The 23530-nt window shown below is 41.8% G+C and overlaps 1 protein-coding gene across 1 annotated transcript in view; it reads left to right on the forward strand.

Annotated features, from left to right (window-relative positions):
* The window catches only part of LOC134853881 (uncharacterized), a 158685-nt gene that overhangs the window by 15477 nt on the left and 119678 nt on the right, over nt 1-23530 (forward strand). Inside the window, exon 4 of the mRNA XM_063869837.1 lies at nt 14704-14824. Coding sequence (XP_063725907.1) covers nt 14704-14824 — 121 coding nt within the window. The remainder of the gene's footprint in view (nt 1-14703; nt 14825-23530) is intronic.

Consider the following 23530-nt stretch of genomic DNA (forward strand, 5'->3'; position numbering starts at 1 on the left):
CAATCAAGATTCTCTCTTTCTGTTACTCGCTTGAGTGTAGTTGGATTTTCAACTTTGTTTTTCAAACTTGATCTGAAAACAGAAAGCTCATTAAAACTTAGCATATCACGTCCCTAACCTAGAGACCCCCCTTCTACCCATATGGTTAAAATCTTATCATTCTCATATCACTTAAAGCAATTCGATTGGATTTTCCCTTAAGAACATGCAGATTCATTTTATGTTTTAGCACCATCAATTCTTTCTTTTAAAATTCAATTGTCATGCCAATCATATCTTAAGATCCCTTTACCTGCGCCGCACCCCAGTACCTAACTCAAGACTCCTCCCTCACACCCGACCTGATACCTCCATGTACCCGACTCAGGCGATGCTCAAGTAGTACTTCTTGTGAAGATGCACCATTATCTCTGTTTCTGCAAAGACCACATGTAGGATAGCGTACAATTCCCTCGAGCTCAGTTTGCCCCTGTTTGGGTCGTACACCGGCATCGAGACCTCCACTATTCCTCTTTCAATCATGAAGTCACGTAGTCTTGTCAGTGCCAATATCACGTGTTCGGGATCAATTGTGTTTCTGTCGTTGACTCTCGTTACTAGGAAGCAGAGGTATTTGCCCGGGACTTGTGCCACTGACGGTGGAAGCGCTGCTATGCCTCCCAGTCCTGGCCTCTGTCTGAACAGAAACTCTACGTTCTGGTACTCTCTTTTGAAGTCAGCCTCCAATCTTGATTTGAAACTCATGTCCGCCGTGATGCAGATCGCGCTGGTCCTGTTTGACAGGATGAAGTCGCTATCCGTTATCATGATGTTCTCTGAGTATTCATTGGGTATTTCGAATTTCGTTTTGAAACTCCTTCCTATGGTAGGCTCTGGTTCTTCTTCCTCCAGTTCCAATCCGCTTGTTTCCCTCACTTCCTTGAGCTTCTTTATCATCAAATTTTCGGTGTGGGTAAGTCCTACCCCCACTCCCCGGACAAAAATATTTATCGACGTCCCCGTCGATGTAGTCGGGTCTGAATTGTCCTTGGGGATGTCCAGTGGCCTGTCTGTTGCTGTCCATCCGAAAAGAGGGTCCTCTGTCTTCATGTAATTTGCTGCTGATACATCGATTTGCTGAATGCTTTGTCCTTCGCGGCTCTCGTCTTTGACATCACGCATCCACTCTAGAATCCTCAAGTTCGTGTTCCCCCTCCTTTCTATTTCACTCTGCTCGAGATCCGTCTCCAATTCTGGCGTCGAGTAATCATCCTGCGGATAATGTCCACCATCGTCAATGACCTGCCATTCCTCTTCGGCTTCCAGTTCGCCTGCGCTTAGTAGTTCATCGCCCAACTTGTCTGGCTGTATCTTATCGATCAAGAAGTCATCCCCGTACCTATTGTACCTCATACCTGTTCGTTTACGATTGCCAGTCCTGGTTTCCGGTGGTGTTGGTCGATCCGGCTCCATCCACTTCGGTACCTCGTTTTGCTCTGGGTCGTTCCAGTCTTCTTCTACAAATGAACCTGCATCCGACTCCACTTCTATCTTTTCGTTGTCGTCCAAACTCAAGTTCTCATTACCATCATTTTTCTCTCTAGTGCCTTTCTCATTCACTTTGCACGCTGGTTCCACCACCAGGTACTCAAGACCTTCCATGTCTTTTGGTAGGCACCAGTCCTCCGGGGACGGGACGTGAGGCTTCAGATTTTCGTAATGTGCTGCTCGCCCTGTACTCAAGCGATAGAACCGTCCTTGTTGATGTACTTCCGTAATCATGAACGGTCCTCTCCATTTCTTGAGTAGTTTCTTTGTTCCCTTGGGCGGTATGACATTTTGGAAGACCCACACGTATTGGCCCACTTCGTATGGCTTTGCTCTTAGTATCTTTTCGTCATATTTCTTGCGTTGCCTCATTTGCGCTTGCGCCGTGTTTCTCCGACATAGCTCGTTTAGCTCTTGTTGTCTTTTGATCGCTTCCTTCACGTATGCTTGAGGTGACGTCCTCTTCCCCTCGTACTCCGGGTAGAAGAATGTTATAGGCATTGCCCTTTCCCTGCCTGTCAACATCATGAAAGGACTGATACCCGTCGTTGAGTGCTGAGTACTATTATAGGCTCCTACTACCTGTGGCAGGTATTTGTCCCAGTCCGTCATGTATCTCGAGCAGTACACCCTGAGCATGTTGACCAGTGTCCTGTTCTGTCTCTCTACCAACCCATTGGTCTGTGGATGATAGGTCGTCGAGTGCGCTTGAGCAATGTGTGATCTCTTCATCAATTCTTTTGTCAAGTCCCCCACAAAAGCCTTGCCGTTGTCCGACTGGAAAGTCATTGGACAACCATACCGCGATATCCAATGCGTTATCAGGTGATCACATGTCTCCTCTGCCGAGGCTGTCTGGCACGGAACCGCTTCCGCCAACTTGGTGAAGTGATCTATTATAACTAGTATTTGGTTATAACCCGACTCCGTCATGCAAATTTTCTGATGGTCTATCTGCACCACTTCATTGAATTCCGAACTCTCGACAGACTTGAGGGGAAACTTCATCTTCCTTGGGTCTTTTACTTGAAGGCATGCTAGGCAGGCATTCACCCATCTCTCGCAAGCTTTTCTCATTCCCGGCCAATCAAACCTGTGAAGTATCCTTTGTTGTACTTTATCTATCCCCTGGTGGCCCATCTGGTCGTGTGATCTGAAAAGCACCTCCGTTTGGTACAATTGTGGTAGTATGATGAGGTTGTGTTTGTGTAATATTTTTTCCTCATCTCTTCTCTTGCACGCTACCACCCCTTCAGCTGTGTGATAAAGTAAATCTCTCTTTTCTTTGTAGAACTGGCTCAAGATCTTGTAGCTGTCTTCCTCAAGTTCCCCCTTCTCCTTGACTCCCGAATGGATCCATTTGGAGAGGTTACTTGTCATTTTGTCATTCTTCTGGGCCCTTATTAGGTCAGACAGCCTGTATCTCGCCTTAACATGCTCCTTTAGCGCCATGATCTGTCCATTCATTTCACCAGGGTTGTGGATGTCATCGCTCAGCTTCACACATATCATCCTTTTCACGATTTTCATGTCGTCTTCTGGTACCAGATTCGTTCTGACGTTTGAGTTGCACGATAGTTCCCTTAGTGGTTTTCTTGAAACTGCTATTTTCTCGAGCTCTTCACCACCTCGTACCTCTTGTATTTCCAGATTGTACGTCCCTGAAGATGGATCCGTCTGTAATTCCCTGTCGTGCTGTCTTATCTTCTCTTCCGCCAGTATCATGCATAGACTGTCTTGGTCTTCGCTGCTCTCATCCGAGTCTTCATCCCATTCTTCACGCTCCCCGGACAATTTCCCTTCTCCGGTTTCGTCTTCTTCCATGAATCTGGACCACTCCCCGGACTCTTGATCTAGTCCCGGGTGTTCAACTTCTTCTCTGAATGTTACTTTCTTATCCCTGACTTTTGTCTGTTCCAGAATTTTTTCGGGGATTTTTTCAACTAGTGATCGCACAACTTCCTTGCTATCAGTGATGCTTCCTTTTGAGACGTCAGTGTTGTTCACTGTTTCTTCTCTCCGAAGTATGGTTAGTTCCGGTGCCTCCTGACCTTTCCCTTGGATCACGGGCTTGTCATCTGATAGTTTCTCAAGCAACCTCATTAAGTCTTCATCTATTCGGACCGTTCCCTCCTCTACCTGGATGAGATCATAACCTTTTGCCTTAAGTGTTTCCCTCACGATCTTGGACTTGAGCATTATTCCTATCGGAATCCCTCTGCTTTTCTTCAAGATGGTCTTTTCAAGAGGCTCTTTCGGCAATTCGGGATGATCTTCAATCGGTTTGCCTGATTTGTCCAGCCATCTCGTGAGTGGAAGACTGTCGTACGTTTCTTTGTCCATGAAGGAGAAGCCGTCTTTGATCTCAGGTCTGTCCGCCTCTCTTTGTTCTTGCCTCTCGTAGAACTCCGTCTTCTTACTCAAGCTGTCAGCATTTTGATGTTTATCTCGTGTTCTGTGCTCAATTATCATGTTGTATCCATCCAAGCGAACTATCCACCTCCCAATATAGCTCTGGTCCATTGAGTACGTTTTCAGCCAGCTTAGTGCTCGGTTGTCGACTCGCAGCTTGAAGGGCTCACTGCCTAAGTATGCTCTGTATTTTTCGACAAAGGTGACCACCGCAAACATCTCTGCTTTCGGTGCTCCGTACTTCATTTCTGTGTCACTTAGGACCTTGCTCCCGTATGCTATTGGTCTCAAGACTGTCTTCCCATTCCATTCTTGTTCTTGATGGAGAATACCAGAAATAGCGACTACTGACGCATCCGTGTCTAGCACGTACATCCACTTCTCAGTCGGCATACCCAGTACTGGTGCCTCACACAGCTCTTTCTTTATTCTCTGGAATGACTCTTCTGCCGCGTTGTTCCACGTGAACTTCTTGCCCTTGTGTCTCATTAATTGTTGCATCGGGTATACCTTGTCCGCATAGCCCTTGATGAATTCTCTATAATAGTTGGCGAAACCCAGGAAGCTCATCAGCTGGTGCTCCGTCTTCGGTGATTTCCAGGTTAGGACTGCTTCCACGGCGTCTGGGTCAGGTCTGATACCGTGTTTATCTACCATCCTGCCCAAGTATTTAATCGAGTCCTTGAGTATCTCGCACTTTGATGGTTTACACTTCAGCCCCGATCTTTTCATGCACGCGAACACCTCGTCAAGCCTCTCGATATGGTCTTCTAGTGTTGGCGTTGCTATTACCACGTCGTCCACATAGCACATTACCAGGTTGCCGTACTTCTTCGTCACGCCTATCAACGCGTGTGCCATCAGCCGCTGAAACGTGGCTGTTGCATTGCAGAGTCCAAACGGCATCCGTTTCCATTGAAACAGACCCAACTCGCAGGCGAACCCTGTCTTGTCCCTGTCTTGCTTCCTTAATGGTACCTGCCAAAAGGCCGAGCCTAAATCAAGAGTCGTAAAAAATTTCGCATCACCTAACTTCGAGAGGCTCTCATCAATTCTAGGTATGGGATAGGCATCCTTCACCGTGACGGAGTTCAGGTATCGAAAGTCACAACAAAACCTTAACTGGTCGCCTTTCTTTTTGGCCATCACTACTCCACACGCCCACGGTGACTTGGATGGTTCTATCATGTCATACTCTAGTAACGTTTCGATTTCTTTTCTACACGCGTCCGATTTGTGTGGGGTCATGCGCCTCGCCCCCTCCCTGTGTGGCACCGCGTTTTCCTCAAGTTCTATTTCATGTTCAACAAAATTACAACACCCGATATCCGCCTTATGCCTTGAAAAAACCTCCTCGTTCCGCTCTAGTACGTCCTTGATAGCTTCGAGCTGTTCATCTTTCAGTTTGCCCCTTAAATGTTCAATCTCCGGCAGAACCGGTTTATCAGTTTGCATTTCATCTAGCGTGGGTCGCTCTGGAAAGTTCGAACAGCTCGAAAGCCCATCGTCCGTTTCTGACTTAAGTGATTTGATAAGACTTGAAGAATCTTTTATTCTCTGCAATCGTCTCAAGATACAAATTTTGTCCCTGTGATTAGGACAATCAACAACTTCATTTTGTTTTGAGTTTTCAATTGTTTCGTATCGAGTTTTAACTGGTAAAGCATATCCCAGCTTCCTCCCTCTCTGTATCGTGATCGGTATATCAAGGGTATTCAACAAGACACTGACGCAGAGGCCGCTCTTCGTTATCGAAAATGATCTTCCTAAAACAGCAGCGCTTTGACTATTGGGATTCGGAACTATACACACTTGCTTGTTGTCACTTAGTTCATTATAATTTTTCATCCTCAAGCTTACGATTGCCGCTTCATTAGCTTTTAACCTCACTCTCCTACTCAAGAATACCGGTGCTTTGTTTTCATTCGCCATTATTAAATTTACCGGTTTGATTGCGTACCTCCTATCCGGGTTCCGTATCCTGAACATTGCATTATTTAGATCAATCGTTACGTCGAAATTCCTGATGAAGTCTCTGCCCAAAATGAATTGGTCAGATTCATCTAGGTTTTCTACCACGATGAAGCTCATCCACAGGTTACGTTCCCCCAAATTGAGGGCTATTATCGGCGTCCTGCCCAACACCCGAAGGGCCCCTTTGTTTGCAGCTGACAGCCGTATTCTCGAGTCTATCAAGTCACCTTTGTCAAAGCCCATCTTTTCCCATGTTTCGATTGGTATGACGCTCAAGACTGCTCCCGTGTCGAGTAATCCACGTAACTGAGTCTTTTTGCCATTTATGTCTAGCACGTGCCCTGTCACGTCTGCTTCCGTCCCGATGTGCATTGCATCTTCTTCGAGCATAGCACAGTGTCCAATCGATCTTACTTTCAATTCTTCTTTCTCTGCATAGATTTGTCCAATTAGGTCTTCGTCGCATGTTATCATCGTCTTGGTATAGATGTTGATTCCATCTATATTTAGCATGACCTCGTGTGGACCATAAGCTTCAGTGTACCTATTATCAACACGTACCGATTTGCTGCCCCCTCTCGTGAGTAGTGCCCTGAGCGCTCTAGAAGTCGTTTGTGGACTTATTCCACTCAAGTAGTCTGCATACACGTCAATGTGCATTATCGTCTGGTCGCTCGGCTCGCTCAAGTTTCTGGTTACCTCGTGTCCGCCCACTGTGATTATCGACATTATTCTTGCTCCGATTTTCGATATTCCAAAAGGTTTACCTGTCACCATTTTCACGGTGTTACAATTCCCGGTCTTCATTGAGCCCGTTCTAGCCTCTGGTATTGAGTTCGATCCGGTTAATGCTTCGTTAAAATTCTGTCTTTCGATCTCCAACTTTAGTCGTTGCTCTATTTCTTTCGCAGCCAGATCTTGTTTCACTTTGGCAATTGCTTCCGTCGCCGCTTTCTCATAATTTATCTCTAGAGAGCTTCCGGCCGCGGACTCTAACGCACCGCTAACATGTGTAACAGCTTTCACTGTCTTCGTCGGCAATTCGGTGTTTGGTGCCCCCAAGTTCCTAGATTCAAACTCGTTTTGCCTGTTCCGCTGATTCTGCACCGCCGCTAATGCCAACTTATGTTTGGGGTGATTCTGGTCCTTGACCGCTTCCCAGAACAAGGGACAATCCATTCTGAAGTGCCCCTCCTGGTTACAGAAGAAGCATCTGGCGCCTATCTTGATGATTAAGCCATTATAGTACTCGTGTTCCTCCATCTGGCTCATATCCTCTTCATCCAGTGCATAACCTAGGCTCTTCATGCCTTGTTTGTACGTTGTGCAGTCAGCCACATGATGATCCGCTGACCCGCAGTTCGCGCATGATCTGCGCTTGTCCATATCATCTCTAGGTTTGTACCATGATGACCTCTGGGGTTGGCTTCCCCCTTGCGTGTTCCTGTTTTCGGAATATGAGTACTTCTTAGGTTTCATCAGCATGTATTCTCTTGATTTCTGTCTCATTTCTTCTGGGGTGGGTGCGCTGTCCTTCGACAATGTGTAGTATGTTGCTAACATTGTCCTTAAGTCATCACTTTTCACCCCATCGATGAACTTCGAGGCAATGCTAAAGTTCCGTCTATTTGTCGACTCCTCTGGGTCACTCCTCCTTCTCAAGCTCTCGAGGTCATCTAGGAACCGATCTATTGACTCGTCGTCCCTCTGCCTTCTCTTTTCAAATCGCATCATCGCTTGGTGACCCTTCATGCCTGACGCGAATCGATTCAGCAATATCTCGAAGATCTTGTCAGCGGTGTCGCGTTCTTCCTCCTTCTTTGCGACCACGCATTTTAATGCCGTTCCTTCCAAGTTGCTCAGTATGGCTGTACATGCTTGTCTTTCGTCACTCAAGTTGTCTTGTTCTAGATGTAATCTCATCACTTCCACCCAAGTGTCAATGCATCCATCGGAGTCGTCCTTGAATTCTTTTGGCTTCTTGAATGTCTTTCTTGATTTTCCCTCTCTCCTGTCGCTCGAGTCAGTGTTCCTCGTGGCGAAGGCCTCTAGAGTCCTGTTCATCATCTCCCAAAAGCTGGCCCATGTCATAGCATCCGGTCCTGTGTTGCTGTTAGCTGTTGAATCTCCCGGAGCAGTCGTTGTATTCGACGTTCCATTCTTCATTATTGTTTTCGCAGCTGTTGGTGCTATGCTTATCGCATCCCTGGTTAAGGGCAACGGTGTCGATTGCCGTTTGTTCCTTTGTGGTTCTACAAAGTCAACTCTGGTGCTTTGCGTACGATCCGCTGCCGGTCTTTCTTGTGGAGTGGAACCTCTCAAGATTGCATCCAACTTCGCCTGTATTGCACACGAATTCTCGGCTTGACTCTTGCTCATTGTGTCCATTCTCCTTTCCAGGCTCCCTAATTGGCTGTTGACATCATCATATCGGTTCTTCAACTGTTGCATGTCTGTTTTGATGTTCTTTTCTCGTTCTTCATTGGTGGCTTCTACCTTATCTGACATTTCCTTGAGTCTCTCATCTGTTGCCTTAGCTGGGTTAAAATAACTGTCTAGATACTCGTGCTTGTTGTATCTTATCTCCTTTTTTATCACCTCTCTGTCTTCTTCACTGTGCTTAAGTCTTTTGTCAATCTGATTTAATTTCGCCAACAAGTCACCCAGCTCAATGGTAGTCTCTTCATGGTCAGCTGTCGGTCTCTCTTCGGCCGTAGCCTCTGCTTTAGCTTGTTCCTCTCTTGGATTGGCTTCTGAGGTCTTCGAGCTCACTGTCCCAAATGTTCGTGCTCTTTCTGCTTTTGGTTCTTCAGTCACGTTTTCTTTTGTTTTTATTCCGAACATTATTCCCAATTTTTCCGTAAAAGATGTCCTCTTTACTTGAGAGTCTTCTTTCACCGTTTCTTCGGTGTTGCCTATTGCATCTTCCGCGTCATCTATCGGTGAGAACTCTATGGGTTTCTGGTTCGGTTCCTCTGCATTGGGCATTGGAGTTGACTCTGTCGCCATCTTCCTTGTTTCATCCACACTTTGATCGGGTGTCTCTAGATCAATCTCGATGGTGGGTTCTACTCGCTCCCCTTCCGTGCCCTCTTTCGCCCTGTTCTCCGCTGTACTCCTTGTGCTGACCATGTTAACTGAAAAGTTCGTCTTCGTTATCTTTGGGCCCGTTGATGTCGTTCCGCGCAGCGATGAATTATATTTCGTGTTTGATCCACTTGACCTTTTTTCGAGCACCGGTACCCTACTCCGCCTCATTATTTCTATTTACAACTGCTCCTATTTACAATTTTATTATATACACGATTCTATTCTAAGGGTAAAAAAAAATATTTTTTGTGGTAACAAATTCTGTACAACGTGTTAAAAACCTTATCCAATTCTCTTTCTTAAACCTCCGAAAAACTTTCCTTAATTTGGTCTTAACCGTACCTATTTCGATTTGTCTTATTCTGTCTTAAGACACACTTGTTGTGATTCTACTTCAATTTTTATACCGTCCCAAGACTATTCGTCACTATCACAGTACTCTCCGCTAGTGTCCTAAGACCCTTGTACCAAGACTACTGTCCCAAGACTAGTGTCCCAAGGCTAGTGTCCCAAGACTACTGTCCCAAGACTACTGTCCCAAGACTAGTGTCCTAAGGGTAGTGTCCCAAGACCAGTGTCCCAAGGCTAGTGTCCCCAGACTAGTGTCCCAAGGCTAGTGTCCCAAGACTACTGTCCCAAGACTAGTGTCCCAAGGGTAGTGTCCCAAGACCAGTGTCCCAAGGCTGGTGTCCCAAGACTACTGTCCCAAGGCTAGTGTCCCAAGACTACTGTCCCAAGACCAGTGTCCCAAGACCAGTGTCCCAAGGCTAGTGTCCCAAGACTAGTGTCCCAAGACCCTTGTCCCAAGACCACTGTCCCAAGACCACTGTCCCAAGACCCTGTCCCAAGACCACTGTCCCAAGACCCTGTCCCAAGACCACTGTCCCAAGACCCTGTCCCAAGACCCTGTCCCAAGACCACTGTCCCAAGACCCTGTCCCAAGACCCTGTCCCAAGACCCTTGTCCCAAGACCACTGTCCCAAGACCCCGTCCCAAGACCACTGTCCCAAGACCACTGTCCCAAGACCACTGTCCCAAGACCACTGTCCCAAGACCACTGTCCCAAGACCCTGTCCCAAGACCGCTGTCCCAAGACCCTGTCCCAAGACCACTGTCCCAAGACCCTGTCCCAAGACCACTGTCCCAAGACTGCTCTGTCCCAAGACTTCTTCGGTACTGTCCCAAGACTCGTCACGGAGTGTCTTCCTCGTTGTAGGGTCTTCTTGAATCACCGTACCTTGTACCACCACTCAAGCTCTAGTAAAATTTTCCCAAAAACCCTCTCTTAAAAGCCAAATGCTGACCCCCCTCTTCTTTTTGGTTGTTTCTATTTCAATGTAGGTGCGCAGGTATCTTGTGATCACCTGTTCGTATAAAACCAAACACAAATCCTCACTAAAATGCAACAAAAATCTAAGTAAGAAAAATAATAAAAACAGAAAAATGAGCCCACCTGAAATTCAAAGGTGACCAATGTCTACCTTTCGTCGAAAAAAATGTCTGGTACCTAATTGCCACGCGTTTTCATCCCCCCACTAGTGATCTTATGGGGTTTCACAAAAGCTGTTTATATCCGGTCCCCCCTACCAAACCAACCAGCGTACCAGTCTTAACTCGAGTTGAATTTTGGATCTCCACCTAATATTACCAACGCGTGTTAATTTCTAATGTAACTAAGTCAACGATGTCGACTAATTAGTTACTCTAATTTCCCCCTTTTTACAATTTACAACCGCCAACCTCTAACTTAACCAGTCCCCCTTCTAACCTCCCCCCTTTCTAGCCCCCCTTCTTAAGCCTAAAAATTACTTTAAGCGCCGGGTGCTAAACCTCTCAAGAGAAAACCGTAGACCTGTTTCCAGGCCTGCTCAAGTAAAAACGTTCCTCAAAACTGGGGGATTTCGCTTATCCAATTTTACACTTATCTCCTATAATGTAATGTGGATTCTAACGATACCCGTTCTGCCCAACTTGAGAACTCGAGAATTGCCAAATCCTTCTTGGCTGCTTTCCCACTCGACTGGTCACCTGTTCCAGTCCAGTCTCCTATTGGTTCAGCTCAAGTGTCCCTGAACCACTTTCCCACTCGGCTGGTCACCTCTTCCAGTCAAGTCTCCTATTGGTTCAGCTCAAGTGTCCCTGAACCACTTTCCCACTCGGCTGGTCACCTCTTCCAGTCAAGTCTCCTATTGGTCCAGCTAAGTTCCAAGCTATCTGAAAACCCTTGACGACGCCCCACTTCGGGCACTTTATTCAGTTTACTGGTTTAAATTGCTAGGTTGATCGAAACGATCGAACTTGTAAAACAGTATGGGTATACTATTTAATTAATATAAAGGTTTGATCCAACTAATCTGGTGTCAAAGTCACTGTCTTTTTTCGTTTTATGGTTTTTGTTTTGCTTTTTGTCTTTTTGCTCGTGTTTTTGTCTCCCTAGTTGCCCCCCTTTACTCGGTTAGCTAAGCCTCGTTCGGAGAGCGTACCAGGAAATTTTCTCGAGGTTTCTTAAAAAGCTATCACGGTACAACCGGAAGGTTTGCACGTTCCTGTCGAACCGTACCGCCGGTACTCTAGAATGGGCATTCAGCCCGAAGCTGTCTCAAGTGGGTTCGACTCCGTAGTCTTGATGTCGTAAACACCCAGGAGCGCCATAAAAACACTATGTAACATTCTTCTACTGCAGTCACACATGAGGCTTAAGAAAAATAGGCCCTATAACCACTGGCTCAAGGGTCAGGGACACTATCTCTTGTGTTTTTCTACCTCAAGAACGGTCGGAGCCAGTTCGGTTCGCTTGTGACATGAGACTACGACCCGTTACAGCTTAAAGGCTACTACTAAAATATCCCCCCACTCTAGAATTAGAAACGTCCCCATACTTAGGTCTCTAGATACCCAAAATACATGAACGCCGTTAAAAACCGGGTTGGAACAATCCGTTAAGTTACTTTTTATTAGACAGTGTAACTTTGATCCATTTCAGATGGATCAACCTAAAACTCGCCTTACCTCAACATAACAATTATAAAACACACTCTGGGAATTTAAATTTGTACTCACATAGTAGCACGCTCAAGAAGTGGGAAATAATCCAGTCGGTAACTAACTCAAGAATTAAATAACGTAACTAAATGAGTCTAATGTTTTATAGTTTTAACAATGAGAACGAGTTTATACTCTAGACAATAGTTTTCTTGTGAACCATTAGGACACTCAAGCTGTCCACCTTTCCACCGAAGGTTCACTCTAGTCCAGTTCCGAATAATACTCCAGTCGTTATAATCCAATTCGAGGGAATGCTCTCGTCTCTGTCACAGATGGGACAGCTCTACTCTCGATTATTATAGTGATGGAAATTGCGAATAGCAATTTCCTACTGCTTTTTCTTGCGACTTTCCCGCGTTTTCGACTCAATTGTTCTGAAATTGTTCTGATCTCTTTTTCTGATTTTCAGTTCTCGCGAGAAAATCGTGCATGACAGGTTCCATTCGAAATTTTGAAAAATTAAATTTCACTCCAAAATCAAGTGTTTTTTGCTTCTCTCAAGGTCAAACTTCCAAATATGACCGACTGGCACATGGTTTTGAATCAATTGTCGATTCTACCTTCGAATTTTTGCCCTATTTTGTTCAAATAACTTCACCAAAGGAAGGAACTTTGCGTTCGGGCCGTTTTTTCTACTGCCCAATTTTGTTTACCTTAAAGAAAATGGAAGGAACTTTGCATTCGGGCAACTTTTTCCACTAGCCAATTTTGACTACCTTAAAAAAATTGCAGGCGTTTGCGTGTGGTATCAATTTGAAGATCTTTTTATCGTAATTCGGATTCCAAAAAGATTCGAAAATTTTGCTCAGTTTTGGTATCTCCGTTTCTCGGAAGAAAAAACAAGATTTTTTATTTTTCAGAAAAAAAAACATTTTTTAAAAAGAAGAAATCGTTTTTTAAATTTTTCTTTTATTTTTTTGATTCATTTCCAAAATTATCGTTGACGGTAATTTTGAGCTATTGTCAGAGCAATCGGCTATCTATGTCACTTTTATGATGTTATTTTTAAAGATGTTACATTTTATGTTGTCAGTTATGAGTATTCATAGTTTCCACATATCAATGCGTTATTTAAAACACTTTTAAACCATCAAAAGTGATCATAAATTTAAAGTCAAAAATAAAAAAGATGCTATTAATCGTTGTTTAAGTTTTTTTGTCAACCCCAATTTAGAGTAGGATTTGATACCTTTTATGCCTGACTACGTGTTGGCTGTTTCCTACAAGCTCGCCGTAAATCAAACTAGATCGATTTTCAAGCCTGGTTTAATAGTCGTTCAAGTATTAACAGAATAAAAAATATTGTAAGCTAAATGTCCCAAATTAGCTAAATTGTCATTTTTCAAGCAGCCGTAACTTCTCAAAAACTGGTCAATTGGGAAATTGTTCTTTGAAAATTGAGCTTAGGACGTTGTTGCCTCTTAGGTGGTATAAAAAATGGTGCACAAAAATGTTTTCCTTGAAATCGGGACGCTAAAAATCATTGAAGGAAAGCAGTTTTCAAAAAATAGGATAACAACCCAAAAATATGAGAAACAAAAAGTGTTTATTTTTGGTTCTAAAGTTTTTGATAGTTTATTACAAAGGGCGATTCAATTAGGCAAACAAATGCAGAATGAGTGGTACATATAGCTCAAAACAACGTTTTATTTCTGTAGATTTAAATTAATAATTATAAAAATTGAGCTTAAATTGTTCAATTTTGTTCAGTTTGGCCAAATCAGGGAAAAATTTAGGAAAAAGTTTGAATTTGCGCTTAAGCAAATCAAGCTGCCTGAACTTTTTGTTTCGCAACCCTGATATAGAAGGGAGAAACTATGAAGCAGAAGTTTTATTCAGACCATTTCAGAGTCAGAGATTAACGTGTGCGCTAAAGATCCTTCCTTTCTTTTCCTGAGCTAGTCTTTTACCTGTTTATTTCACAGCCAGGAGACAATCAGAATTATTTTGCTCTTATTTTGAAGTGGGAAATAGCTGGTTGCTGTGCAAGTATATCAGAATGTTTCGACCACACTGATTGAGGAAAATGAGTTTTTTTCAATAATTTTTTGCTTGAATTCTTTTGTCTGAAACTCCCTGTTCTTTTTTTTTCAAGAACAGTCGATGAAATTTGTGAAAAATTGCACAAATGAGTTGCAATTATTAGCTTGTATAAGGTAAAAATCTTGTGGAAGTCGGCTTAGAGGTCAGCTATTATCCAAATTCCTATCATCCTTTGTCCAATGTGATATTCTAAAAAAATTTTAAATCAGACCAATTTTTTTCGAAACTTTATTTATCCGCAAATTTTCCTTGTAAATGCAGATTTTTTCTTTCTTCAGTGTAAAGAGAGAAATAAAACGATTAAATAAGACGACTTGTTTGCAAGGGACACAAGAGATATTATCAGCTGCCACGGTTATCCCATTTTGTTTGGTTTTTTGGACTCGGGTAGGGTTGCCTCACCCTCGCAAGCAACCAACTCGGATCATGTCGGTTTCTGACATCTGACCTTTCGATTGAGAGTCTTAGGACCTTCACCGCAGCTCCTCCCCTAAAGTATTTTTGCTATTCTTCTTAGATGGGATCATATTTCAAGTTGACTAACGTGTTTGCGTGTTTGCTTTCTTTTGAAAAGCAATTGATGCTATCTTATTTGTAGTGTTTTCTCTGCAGCTGGTCTTGGCAGTCCGGTGGATGGGTCCAAGTGCAACTCTGAGTGCAGTGACGTGGACCCCGGAGACAAGAAGTGTGGGGGCTTCACTGAGCTGGACGGCAAATACATCACCGAGAGCTAGTCAGTCGCGCATTTCTTTCTTAGCAATCGTAGGTGTGGGGAGGGGGGAGCTCAGTTGAATCACCAAATTTGAATACTTAACACTTCCAAAAAGAATGCGTTTCTTCCGACCGTTTTTTTAATCAAAAATGGGTAAAAACTAATTAATGCCAAAGCACAACTTGATACGCGAAATTTACCTTGATGAGGGAACAGTTCAAATAACATCGTGAGTTAAATTTCCAAATTAAGTAAATTGCTGACGCCTATGTTGATCGAGCGTCTTCACCACTCAGAAGCGAATCTCCTCTGTCTGGTTTAACGAACAGAATTTGTAAATTAAGTAAATTGCTGACGCCCATGTAGCTCGAGCATCCTCACCAGTCAGAAGCGAATCTCCTCTGTCTGGTTTAATAAATGGAGAAATTAAACTAAGTAAACTGTTGACCCTCATGTAGCTCGAGCATCTTCACCACTCAGAAGCGAATCTCTCTGTCTGGTTTAACGAATGGAATTTGTAAATTAAGTAAATTGCTGACGCCCAGGTAGCTCGAGCATCTTCACCACGCAGAAAGTAATCTCCACTATCTGGTTTAATAAATGGAGCAATTAAACTAAGTAAACTGTTGACCCTCATGTAGCTCGAGCATCTTCACCACTCAGAAGCGAATCTCCTCTGTCTGGTTTAACGAACGGAATTTGTAAATTAAGTAAATTGCTGACGCCCATGTAGCTCGAGCATTCTCACCAGTCAGAAGCGAACCTCCTCTGTCTGGTTTAACGAATGGAATTTGTAAATTAAGTAAATTGCTGACGCCCATGTAGCTCGAGCATCCTCACCAGTCAGAAGCAAATCTCCTCTGTCTGGTTTAACAAATGGAGCAATTAAATTAAGTAAACTGTTGACCCTCATGTAGCTCGAGCATCTTCACCACTCAGAAGCGAACCTCCTCTGTCTGGTTTAACGAACGGAATTTGTAAAATAAATAAATTGCTGACGCCCATGTAGCTTGAGCATCCTCGCCACGCAGAAGGTTATCTCCACTTTCTGGTTTAATAAATGGAGCAATTAAACTAAGTAAAATGTTGACCCTCATGTAGCTCGAGCATCTTCACCACTCAGAAGCGAATCTCCTCTGTCTGGTTTATTGACCGCAATTTGTAAATTAAGTAAATTGCTGACGCCCATTTTGCTCGAGCATCTTCACCAGTCAGAAGAGAATCTCCTCTGTCTGGTTTAAGGAATGGAAGTTGTAAATTAGGTAAAATATTGACGCCCATGTAGCTCGAGCATCTTCATCACTCAGAAGGGAATCTCCTCTGTCTTGTTTAATTAATGGAATTTGTAAATTAAGTAAACTGTTGACGCCCATGTAGCTCGAGCATCTTCACCACTCAGAAGGGAATCTCCTCTGTCTGGTTTTTTGAATAAAATTTGTAAATTAAGTAAACTGTTCAATCCATGATGCTAGAGCATCTTTGTCACTCAGAAGATAACCTCCTCTGTCTGTTTTAATGAACAGAACATCTAAACTAAGTAAACTGTTGACGCCCATGTAGCTCGAGCATCTTCACCACTCAGTAGGGAGTCCACTCTGTCTGGCTTAATGAATGGAAATTGTAAATTAAGCAAACTGTTGACGCACATGTAGCTCTAGCATCTTCTCCACTCCGAAGGGAAATTCCTCTGTCTGGTTTTACTAATGGAAATTGTAAACTAAGGAAATTGTTGACGCCCATTTTGGTCGAGTATCTTCACCACTCAAAGAGAATCTCCTCGGTCTGGTTTACCGAATAGAATTTGTAAACCAAGTAAAATGATGACGCCCATGCTGCTCGAGCATCTTCACCATTCAGAAGAGACTCTCCTCTGTCTGGTTTAATGAATGGATTTTGTAAATTAAGTGAACTGTTGATGCCCATGCAGCTCGAGCATCTATACCACTCAAAAAGGAATCTCCTCCGTCTGGTTTAATGAATGGAACAATTAAACTAAGTAAACTGTTGACGCCCATGTAGCTCGAGCATGTTGGCCACACAGCAGGGAACCTCCTCTGTCTGGTTTAATGACTGGAACAATTGAACTAAGTAAACTGTTAATGCCTATGTTGCTCGAGCATTTTCACCAATCAGAAGAGAACCGCCTCGGTCTGGTTTAATCATTTTGGACTTTGTAAACTAAGTAAACTTTTGACGCCCATGTTGCTCGAGTGTCTTCACCACTCAAAGAGAATTTCCTCGGTCTGTCTTAACGAATAGAATTTGTAAACCAAGTAAAATGATGACGCCCATGTAGCTCGACCATCTTCACCTTTCAGAAGAGAACCTCCTCTGTCTGGTTTAATGAATGGAATTTGGAAATTAAGTAAGCTATTGACGCTCGTGTTGCTCGAGTATCTTCACCACTCAGAAGAGAATCTCCTCTGTCTGGTTTATTGAATGGAATTTGTAAATAAATAAACTTTTGACACCCATGTAGCTCGAGCATCTTCACCAGTCAGAAGGAAATCTCCTCTATCTAGATTTTTAAATGGAATTTATAAATAAAGTAAATTTTTGACGCCTATGTAGCTCGAGCATCTTCACCACTCAGAAGGAAATCTCCTCTGTCAGGCTTAATAAATGGAATTTATAAATAAAGTAAACCGTTGACGCCTATGTTGATCGAGAATTTTTACCAATCAGAAGGAAATCTCCTCTATCTGGTTTATTAAATGGGGAATTTATAAATAAAAAAAAACTGTTCACGCCCATGTAGCTCGAGCATCTTCACCACTCGGAAGGAAATCTCTTCTATCTGGTTTAATAAATGGAATTTATAAATTAGGTAAACTGTTCACACCCATGTAGCTCAAGCATCTGCATCACTCAGAAGGAAATCTCCTCTGTCTGGTTCAATAAAGGGAATTTATAAATGAAGTAAACTGTTGACGCCCATGTAGCTCAAGCATCTTCATCACACAGAAGGAAATCTCCTCTGTCTGGTTTAATAAATGGAATTTATAAAGAAAGTAAACTGTTGAAGCCCATGTAGCTCGAGCATCTTCACCACTCGGAAGGAAATCTCCTCTATCTGGTTTAATAATTGGAATTTATAAATAAAGTAAACCGTTGACGCCCATGTAGCTCAAGCATCTTCATCACTCAGAGAGAAATCTCCTCTGTCTGGTTTAATAAATGGAATTTATAAACAAAAAAACTGTTGACGCCCATTTAGCTCAAGCATCTTCATCACTCAGAAGGAAATCTCCTCTATCTGGTTTTTTAAATGGAATTTATGAAGAAAATAAACTGTTGACGCCCTTGTAGCTCGAGCATCTTCATCACTCAGAAGGATATCTCCTCTATCTGGTTTATTAAATGGGGAATTTAATAATAAAGTAAACTGTTCACGCCCATGTAGCTCAAGCATCTTCACAAGTCGGAAGGAAATCTCCTCTATCTGGTTTAATAAATGGAATTTATAAATAAAGTAAACAGTTGACGCCCATGTAGCTCAAGCATCTTCATAACTCAGAAGGAAGTCTCATCTGTCTGGTTTAATAAATGGAATTTATAAAAAAGTAAACTGTTGACGCCCATGTAGCTCAAGCATCTTCGTCAATCAGAAGGAAATCTTCTCTATCTGGTTTTTTAAATGGAATTTACAAAGAAAGTAAACTGTTAACGCCCTTGTAGCTCGAGCATCTTCATCACTCAGAAGGAAATCTCCTCTATCTGGTTCATTAAATGGAATTTATAAAGAAAATAAACTGTTGACGCCCTTGTAGCTCGAGCATCTTCATCACTCAGAAGGAAATCTCCTCTATCTGGTTTATTAAATGGAATTTATAAATAAAGTAAACTGTTCACGCCCATGTAGCTCGAGCATCTTCACAACTCGGAAAGAAATCTCCTCTATCTGGTTTAATAAATGGAATTTATAAATAAAGTAAACAGTTGACGCCCATGTAGCTAAAGCATCTTCATAACTCGGAAAGAAATCTCCTCTGTCTGGTTTAATAAATGGAATTTCTAAATAAAGTAAACTGTTGACGCCCATGTAGCTCGAGCATCTTCACAACTCGGAAAGAAATCTCCTCTATCTGGTTTAATAAATGGAATTTATAAAGAAAGTAAACAGTTGACGCCCATGTAGCTAAAGCATCTTCATAACTCGGAAAGAAATCTCCTCTGTCTGGTTTAATAAATGGAATTTCTAAATAAAGTAAACTGTTGACGCCCATGTAGCTCAAGCATCTTCGTCACTCAGAAGGAAATCTCCTCTATCTGGTTTATTAAATGGAATTTATAAATAAAGTAAACTGTTCACGCCCATGTAGCTCGAGCATCTTCACAACTCGGAAAGAAATCTCCTCTATCTGGTTTAATAAATGGAATTTATAAATAAAGTAAACAGTTGACGCCCATGTAGCTCGAGCATCTTCACAACTCGGAAAGAAATCTCCTCTGTCTGGTTTAATAAATGGAATTTCTAAATAAAGTAAACTGTTGACGCCCATGTAGCTCAAGCATCTTCGTCACTCAGAAGGAAATCTTCTCTATCTGGTTTTTTAAATGGAATTTACAAAGAAAGTAAACTGCTGACGCCCTTGTAGCTCGAGCATCTTCATCACTCAGAAGTAAATCTCCTCTATCTGGTTTATTAAATGGAATTTATAAATAAAGTAAACTGTTCACGCCCATGTAGCTCGAGCATCTTCACCACTCGGAAGGAAATCTCCTCTGTCTGGTTTAATAAATGGAATTTATAAATAAAGTAAACTGTTGACGCCCATGTAGCTCAAGCATCTTCATCACTCAGAAGGAAATCTCCTCTGTCTGGTTTGATAAATGGAATTTATAAATTAAAAAAACTGTTGACGCCCATGTAGCTCAAGCATCTTCATCACTCAGAAGGAAATCTCCTCTATCTGGTTTATTAAATGGAATTTATAAAGAAAATAAACTGTTGACGCCCATGTAGCTCGAGTATCTTCACAACTCGGAAGGAAATCTCCTCTATCTGGTTTAATAAACGGAATTTATAAATAAAATAAACTGTTGACGCCCATGTAGCTCAAGCAACTCCATCACTCAGAAGGAAGTCTCCTCTGTCTGGTTTAATAAGTGGAATTTATAAATAAAGTAAACTGTTGACGCCCATGTAGCTCAAGCATCTTCGTCACTCAGAAGGAAATCTTCTCTATCTGGTTTTTTAAATGGAATTTACAAAGAAAGTAAACTGCTGACGCCCTTGTAGCTCGAGCATCTTCATCACTCAGAAGTAAATCTCCTCTATCTGGTTTATTAAATGGAATTTATAAATAAAGTAAACTGTTCACGCCCATGTAGCTCGAGCATCTTCACCACTCGGAAGGAAATCTCCTCTGTCTGGTTTAATAAATGGAATTTATAAATAAAGTAAACTGTTGACGCCCATGTAGCTCAAGCATCTTCATCACTCAGAAGGAAATCTCCTCTGTCTGGTTTGATAAATGGAATTTATAAATTAAAAAAACTGTTGACGCCCATGTAGCTCAAGCATCTTCATCACTCAGAAGGGAATCTCCTCTATCTGGTTTATTAAATGGAATTTATAAAGAAAATAAACTGTTGACGCCCATGTAGCTCGAGTATCTTCACAACTCGGAAGGAAATCTCCTCTATCTGGTTTAATAAACGGAATTTATAAATAAAATAAACTGTTGACGCCCATGTAGCTCAAGCAACTCCATCACTCAGAAGGAAGTCTCCTCTGTCTGGTTTAATAAGTGGAATTTATAAATAAAGTAAACTGTTGACGCCCATGTAGCTCAAGCATCTTCATCACTCAAAAGGAAATCTCCTCTATCTGGTTTTTCAAATGGAATTTACAAAGAAAGTAAACTGTTGACGCCCTTGTAGCTCGAGCATCTTCAACACTCAGACGGAAATCTCCTCTATCTGGTTTATTAAACGGAATTTATAAATAAAGTAAAATATTCACGCCCATCTAGCTCGAGCATCTTCACCACTCGGAAGAAAATTTCCTCTATCTGGTTTAATAAATGGAATTTATAATTGAAGTAAACTGTTGACGCCCATGTAGCTCAAGCATCTTCATCACTCAGAAGGAAATCTCCTCTATCTGGTTTTTTAAAAGGAATTTATAAAGAACGTAAACTGTTGACGCCCTTGTAGCTGGAGCATCTTCATCACTCAGAAGGAAATTTCCTCTGTCTGGTTAAATTAATAGAATTTATAAATAAAGTAAACTTTTCACGCCCATGTAGCTCGAGCATCTTCACCACTCGGAAGGAAATCTCCTCTAACTGGTTTAATAAATGGAATTTATAAATAAAGTAAACTGTTGACGCCCTTCTAGCTCGAGCATCTTCATCACTCAGAGGGAAATCTCCTCTGTCTGGTTTAATAAATGGAATTTATAAATAAAGTAAGCTGTTCACGCCCATGTAGCTCGAGCATCTTCATCACTCAGAAGGAAATCTCCTCTGTCTGGTTTAATAAATGGAATTTATTTTTAAAGTAAACTGTTGACGCCCTTGTAGCTCGAGCATCTTTATCACTCAGAAGGAAATCTCCTCTGTCTGGTTTAATAAATGGAATTTATAAATAAAGTAAACTGTTCACGCCCATGTTGCTCGAGCATCTTCATCACTCGGAAGGAAATCTCCTCTGTCTGGTTTAATAAATGGAATTTATAAATAAAGTAAACTGTTCACGCCCAAGTAGTTCGAGCATCTTCATCACTCAGAAGGAAATTTCCTCTGTCTGGTTAAATAAATAGAATTTATAAATAAAGTAAACTGTTCACGCCCATGCAGCTCGAGCATCTTCACCACTCGGAAGGAAATCTCCTCTATCTGGTTTAATAAATGGAATTTATAAATAAAGTAAACTGTTGACGCCCTTCTAGCTCGAGCATCTTCATCACTCAGAGGGAAATCTCCTCTGTCTGGTTTAATAAATGGAATTTATAAATAAAGTAAGCTGTTCACGCCCATGTAGCTCGAGCATCTTCATCACTCAGAAGGAAATCTCCTCTGTCTGGTTTAATAAATGGAATTTTTTTTAAAGTAAACTGTTGACGCCCTTGTACCTCGAGCATCTTCATCACTCAGAAGGAAATCTCCTCTGTCTGGTTTAATAAATGGAATTTATAAATAAAGTAAACTGTTCACGCCCATGTTGCTCGAGCATCTTCATCACTCGGAAGGAAATCTCCTCTGTCTGGTTTAATAAATGGAATTTATAAATAAAGTAAACTGTTCACGCCCAAGTAGTTCGAGCATCTTCATCACTCGGAAGGAAATCTCCTCTGTCTGGTTTAATAAATGGAATTTATAAATAAAATAAACTGTTGACGCCCTTGTAGCTCGAGCATCTTCATCACTCGGAAGGATATCTCCTCTGTCTGGTTTAATAAATGGAATTTATAAATAAAGTAAACTGTTCACGCCCATGTAGCTCGAGCATCTTCACCACTCGGAAGGAAATTTCCTCTATCTGATTTAATAAATGGAATTTATAAATAAAGTAAACTGTTGACGCCCTTGTAGCTCGAGCATCTTCATCACTCAGAGGGAAATCTCCTCTGTCTGGTTTAATAAATGGATTTTATAAATAAAATAAACTGTTCAAGCCCATGTAGCTCGAGCATCTTCATCACTCGGAAGGAAATCTCCTCTGTCTGGTTTAATAAATGGAATTTATTATTAAAGTAAACTGTTGACGCCCTTGTCGCTCCAGCATCTTCATCACTCAGAAGGAAATCTCCTCTGTCTGGTTTAATAAATGGAATTTATAAATAAAATAAACTGTTCACGCCCTTGTAGCTCGAGCATCTTCATCACTCGGAAGGAAATCTCCTCTGTCTGGTTTAATAAATGGAATTTATAAATAAAGTAAACTGTTCACGCCCTTGTAGCTCGAGCATCTTCATCACTCGGAAGGAAATCTCCTCTGTCTGGTTTAATAAATGGAATTTATAAATAAAATAAACTGTTGACGCCCTTTAGGCTCGAGCATCTTCATCACTCGGAAGGAAATCTCCTCTGTCTGGTTTAATAAATGGAATTTATAAATAAAGTAAACTGTTCACGCCCATGTAGCTCGAGCATCTTCATCACTCGGAAGGAAATCTCCTCTGTCTGGTTTAATAAATGGAATTTATAAGTAAAGTAAACTGTTGACGCCCTTGTAGCTCGAGCATCTTCATCACTCAGAAGGAAATCTCCTCTGTCTGGTTTAAAAAATGGAATTTATAAATAAAGTAAACTGTTCACGCCCATGTAGCTCGAGCATTTTCATCACTCGGAAGGAAATCTCCTCTGTCTGGTTTAATACATGGAATTTATAAAAAAAAGTAAACTGTTCACGCCCATGTAGCTCGAGCATCTTCATCACTCGGAAGGAAATCTCCTCTGTCAGGTTTAATAAATGGAATTTATAAATAAAGTAAACTGTTGACGCCCTTGTAGCTCGAGCATCTTCATCACTCAGAGGGAAATCTCCTCTGTCTGGTTTAATAAATGGATTTTATAAAAAAAATAAACTGTTCAAGCCCATGTAGCTCGAGCATCTTCATCACTCGGAAGGAAATCTCCTCTGTCTGGTTTAATAAATGGAATTTATTATTAAAGTAAACTGTTGACGCCCTTGTCGCTCCAGCATCTTCATCACTCAGAAGGAAATCTCCTCTGTCTGGTTTAATAAATGGAATTTATAAATAAAGTAAACTGTTCA

The sequence above is a fragment of the Symsagittifera roscoffensis genome, chromosome 9 (assembly GCF_963678635.1).
Source record: "Symsagittifera roscoffensis chromosome 9, txSymRosc1.1, whole genome shotgun sequence".
NCBI lineage: Eukaryota > Metazoa > Xenacoelomorpha > Acoela > Convolutidae > Symsagittifera > Symsagittifera roscoffensis.